Below are 5,054 nucleotides of genomic sequence, written 5' to 3'. Positions count from 1 at the left end.
GTGGCACCTTAAAAAAGGGTCCTTAGTTTCCAATGCCGCTTCCGATGAGAAATTGTTAATCTGCTAGGCAAGAGATCCTTCTCACATGCATGTGGTGATGTGGATCTCCCTGTCTGTCCCAAAACCATCAGAATCTCCGCAACTAGTTTTGTTTATTCGCCTTGTCCTTGCTATCGAATCCCTCACGTTACATGTCACCAGCAATTCGCATAGAACATCTTCTATCCTATATTTTTAGTCTATGTGTAATGCGTTTATAAGTGCCACCTTCCTCACTTGCTTTAGGAGCCTCTGTTATACCGCTTCTCCTTCTCTTGTCCAACCATGTCATCTCTCTGAGAGGATTGAGGCATTAGCTACCGTGAGTTTTGTACTCAAACAGGTGTGTTATTCAGTTACCTGCAGTTTCTGGATCACTTGCCTACATGGTTTAAATATGTTGATGATATGTCTTCTATTTGGTTTTGCATGTCTGGATAGTTTGTTTCAACTGAATCTGTTTGAATGCTTTTCTTCATCTGGCCTACTCTAATTGTTTGATGTTTGTTTGTGGACCTTCTGTAGATCTGGGCGACTGCAGCATGGCAGCAGCCGGCAGGGAGCTAGTTTCATGAGACACAGATTGATGTGGTTGGTTCTAAAAGTTGCTATCCCTCATGGATATTGTTAAGAACAATGTGCAGAAAACTGCTCTTCTTGAAGAAACTCAAAGACCACCACTAGTTCCATCTGAGAAGCACAATGCGTCCTCCGTAAGCCGAGCGAGAGATGTTGCATCCAGGTACAAGAGTGGTCAGGCTGTTACGTCGACAAGGAGATGTACATCTCCTAGTCTTGCCCGGACCTCAACAGCTGATGGCACACCAGTGCCCAAAAGGGCGCAATCTGCAGACAGAAGAAGGCCCACAACACTTTCAACCCCTTCTTCGAGGGTGTCAACACCCTCAACCCCAATATCAAGGTCTGTTACACCAGTCCGTGATACCATCAAAGAGGTAAATAAGAGTTCTAGGTGCATAGCAAATGAAAGGTCTCCACATGGCTTGTGGCCGGCAATGCGGAACCTATCTCCCTCCTACCAGTTGGGGTCTGTGGCTGCCCCTGGCAATAAGAAAGATAAGGTGGTGTCTAGCCCATCTTTAGATCAGACCAAGGAACAGGCCAGTGTCCCAAATGAGAGGAAGAGGAGTCCTCTGAGAAGGAAAAAAGTTGCTGAACAATGTGAGAATGCTCGACCTTCAGAAGACCTGCCTAAGAGGGCAACTGAGCAAAACCGTTGGCCAGCCATGATAAGTAAGCGTGGGCATACCAATGTTATGTCAAATTCTGAACTTTCTGAGAAATCTAGCAGATCGGTCCCTTTGTCAAATACTTCTAGAGGACTTTCACCAAGGAAGAATCCTGCTTCTGAAGACACGGGTAAAAGATTGAATCAATCATTGGATGATGTGGCACGGAGATTGGCTATTCATGCAAACAGAAGAGATGGACAGTTGGACTCTGTCAGTTATGTTCATTCACATACAACAGAAAGATCTAAATATGCCAGCCGTCCAAGTAGGACAATCACTTTACCTGTTCCTGTTCTTCATCGCTCATCATCCCCAAACAGGGTCTTGTCAGCTGCACCATCCACTTCTAGGGCTTTTCAAAGTCCATCTCGGACAAGGCCCTCAACACCTTGCCGTTCACAAAGTGCTGGAACGATTCAACCAGGTGTTATATCTCCTGTTGTTAGCTACATGGTTGATCCAAGAAAGGGAAGGAAGAATTCCAGCCAAACTGAAAATATCCATCAACTGCGATTGCTGCATAATAGATACTTGCAGTTGCTCTTTGTAAATGCTCGTGCGGAAGATGTTCTATCTTTCCAAAAGTCCACTGTCGAGGTAAACTCAGCATCTTTTTATTTAAATATGTTTCAAGCCGGTCTGTTTCGTGCAAGGACCTTATTCCTGCTTATTTTTACTTCTAGATTGACCCCTAATATGAAGGATACCAACATACCACACTCTCATTTTGCATCCTTTTTTGGCTAAACTTTAGTATAAAAACATCTTATGGTTCATCAACAGTAAGTTACCTAATTAGGCATGTAACTGTTTCAGGCTCAGTTTCAGTAATGACAACTGTTTGACATTACTGACAGCAGTTTTTGCATTACAAAATTTTGCTCGTATAGTCATGCATACATTTAGAAGTATGTGGTCTAATGGCTGTTAGCATTGGTGCTTTTGGTGTAGTTGTAGTTTTCTTTTGAGGTTTGCTTCTTTTAGTGATGTTCAGTTGATGAAAGAATTTTCCCTGTTCTCTTGTACAACAGAATATTCTATATAATGTTTGGAGGAATACCTCGAATTTGAGGGATGCTGTTAATTTGCGAAGAGTCATGGTGCAACGCCATCAGCAAGAGTTGAAGCTGTATGGCATTCTGCAAGAGCAGGTAAGGTCTACCTCATGCATCGATAGCTTAGTTCTACCAGCTCCTAAGCATATTGCAAAACTCATGTTATTTCTCATTCGAGTATAATTCTAACAAGTTGGCACAAAAATGCTACAATGTTTCTGCTGATACAATTGAAGCATAGCACGATTGTTTCAAAGGTCCTCTTTGAAAGACAAAGACCTAATTGCATTGTGATATGACATTCTCATTCTGACATGTAAATTTGGAATACGCAATATAGGGACATAGTTGTCATATCACACATTCACACTTTTCTTTTTCTCCAAAAGAGGCTGATATGAACCCTGAAAATTAGTGATCTGAAAGAATTCATGTAATGACCAATGACCATAGTACATGCATTATGATTGTAAATGCATACATCACCCCTTTTAATCTGATATTGTTGTGATTCAGATTGCTTACCTCGAACAATGGCCAGCACTTGAAAAGGAGAATAGTCTATCGTTATTTCGGGCATCTGAGGCTCTAAAAGCAAGCACACTGCGGCTTCCAGTCACATCAGGAGCAAGGGTATGCTGTGAAAAAACTGCATTGATTAAACTTGGAATACGGTTGCACTTCTACTTGTGCCCAAATATTGCATTTGCGAATGTGACTAATGGTATTGCTATTGTATTAACAGGCGGACACAGTTAGTCTTAAGAATGCTATGAGCTCAGCTGTTGATGTCATGCAAGGTTTGGGATCGTCAGTTCGCTGTATGCTTTCTAAGGTCAGATATCATAGGACTTTACTCTCCATATTTACTTATTTCGCTAGTAAAATGAGGTCTTTGCCCGTAGGCATATCTTTAACTTTATATCATGGTTTGATGCACATTCTTCACAAGAGTTGCAGGATAAGTATAACTCATACTATAAGAAAAAAAATTCTCTTGTATTAAATGGTAATGTCCCAGCTTATAAAACACTTTCTTACATAAAAAACCCGATGAAATTATATATTGACTCTTAAATCACTAACATATGAATAAAGCCCCACCAAAAAATTGTGTCCACGTTGATAGTTGAAATCTTTCTTTACCTGCCCTTGATTTGCATGATTTAAATTTGGCCTTCATAAGCTCATGATATCAATTGGACTGAAGTGCAGAAGTTGAAGAACTAAAAAAGGCCATCCCTCGCTGTTAAGGCAAATTCTTGTTAGTCTGTTTTAACTGACATTAGAGCATATTTCTTGCCAGGTTGAAGACAGGACATATTTGGTCTCAGAGCTTTCAGTCGTTTCAGAACAAGAAAAGGCCATGCTTGATGAATGCAGAGAACTCTTAGCTTTGGCAGCAAAACTAGAGGTACTTACATTACATTCTAGTTCTATTCCCAAGAATTTCCTTCTAAGAAGTGACCATCAAGCTCTGAAATTTGAAAAACGCAATTCCTTCTAGTTCTATTCCCAAGAATTTCCTTCTAAGAAGTGACCATCAAGCTCTGAAATTTGAAAAACGCAATTTCTTTCTCTAGTTGATGGTGAACTGGTGATTAATTGTTCACATGATGGCAGTGGTTGTACACAGGGTCTTACTAGTGCTATTGTATCTTTAATCAGGTACAGGAGTCTAGCCTGCGGACACATCTTATGCAAGTAAAGGACTTGTCCAGATGAACTAACAACCCAGGCAAAGATATAAGATATATACAATGATATTTTTGAATAGATACAACCATGCTAGTTGAGTTTACTCCCAAGAACATATTGTGCAAAGAGACAAGGAACCCATAGAGAAAAAAGTAACAAAACAAAAGAAGGTTATACATCCCCTGGCGATCAAGGTGCGATGCTGTGCAGATAACAACTCACGGTGGTTAGATATGATAGCTTGTAGGTCTCCTCATGTGTAAATTGCTTTTATCATATAGTGTACTTGTAGCCTCTTTTCCCCTTATTTTAGTTTTACTTTTTTGTTCTGTTAGTAGTTTCGTTTTAGGGTTAGAGCCCTATTCTTTTCCACTGTATTTTTTTGACATATGGAAAGAGAATACACAAATGAAACTTAAGGAAAAGATACTGGAAAATAATGATTCTCCCTCGTGTGCAACATGTGTTTCCAGATTTTGTAGTTGTACTCTCTCTTTCACCTCAACCTACTGTCCAACTCCATTGTAGTGACATCTCAATCGTACCAATAATATAAATACATGTGACTGCTGGATTGCAGTTTACTCTAAAATAACACTTGTGTGGTAAACATTATGATGGTTTGAATATCGGAGTTCCGAGTTAAAAATCTTTGGATTCTGGGATACTGTATCATGTTGGCTCCCCCTAGCTCAGGCTCATCACCTAAACAAGAACCAGTCTAAAGCGTCTTGCGGGCTGCTGCTAGAATGCAAAGCCCACAATGTGCTCACATCCATTTGTTCTCTTTTACCAAAACTGTTTATGCTGCAATCTGAATTCTACTCTCTAACTTGGTTCAATTCTGGTTTAAATCAGTTGATTATACTGCAGTCTGAATGCTAATCTTCAGCTTTAGTTCGGTTCATTATCAAGAAGATGCACCAATTAGCTACATTAGGCTTTAATTTGATCCAAACTACTAGTGCAATCACACATAATAAAGCACATAAATGTCATCCTTTCTTGC

At 40.0% G+C, this 5,054-nt stretch overlaps 1 protein-coding gene across 1 annotated transcript; it reads left to right on the top strand.

Annotated features, from left to right (window-relative positions):
- Positions 1–575: 575 nt before the first annotated feature.
- On the top strand, positions 576–4,486 carry LOC124652904 (AUGMIN subunit 8-like). Its single transcript, XM_047191949.1, has 6 exons — positions 576–1,889; positions 2,324–2,443; positions 2,864–2,980; positions 3,093–3,182; positions 3,654–3,761; positions 4,016–4,486. Exons 1-6 carry the CDS (start codon positions 657–659, stop codon positions 4,070–4,072), a joined length of 1,725 nt encoding a protein of 574 aa, XP_047047905.1. The 5' UTR covers positions 576–656; the 3' UTR covers positions 4,073–4,486.
- The last annotated feature ends 568 nt before the right edge of the window (positions 4,487–5,054 follow it).

This window comes from Lolium rigidum, chromosome 5 (genome assembly GCF_022539505.1).
Source record: "Lolium rigidum isolate FL_2022 chromosome 5, APGP_CSIRO_Lrig_0.1, whole genome shotgun sequence".
Classification (NCBI taxonomy): domain Eukaryota; kingdom Viridiplantae; phylum Streptophyta; class Magnoliopsida; order Poales; family Poaceae; genus Lolium; species Lolium rigidum.
Note: the sequence above shows the minus strand (reverse complement) of the source record. Positions and strands in the feature narration are given on the sequence as shown.

Bases quoted from the DNA above. Each gene is read 5' to 3' on its own strand.
- LOC124652904 (XM_047191949.1), top strand. From the start codon at position 657: ATGGATATTGTTAAGAACAATGTGCAGAAAACTGCTCTTCTTGAAGAA. The intron at 2,444-2,863 runs GTAAGGTCTACC...GTTGTGATTCAG, and splicing joins ATGGCATTCTGCAAGAGCAG to ATTGCTTACCTCGAACAATG. The intron at 2,981-3,092 runs GTATGCTGTGAA...TTGTATTAACAG, and splicing joins CAGTCACATCAGGAGCAAGG to GCGGACACAGTTAGTCTTAA.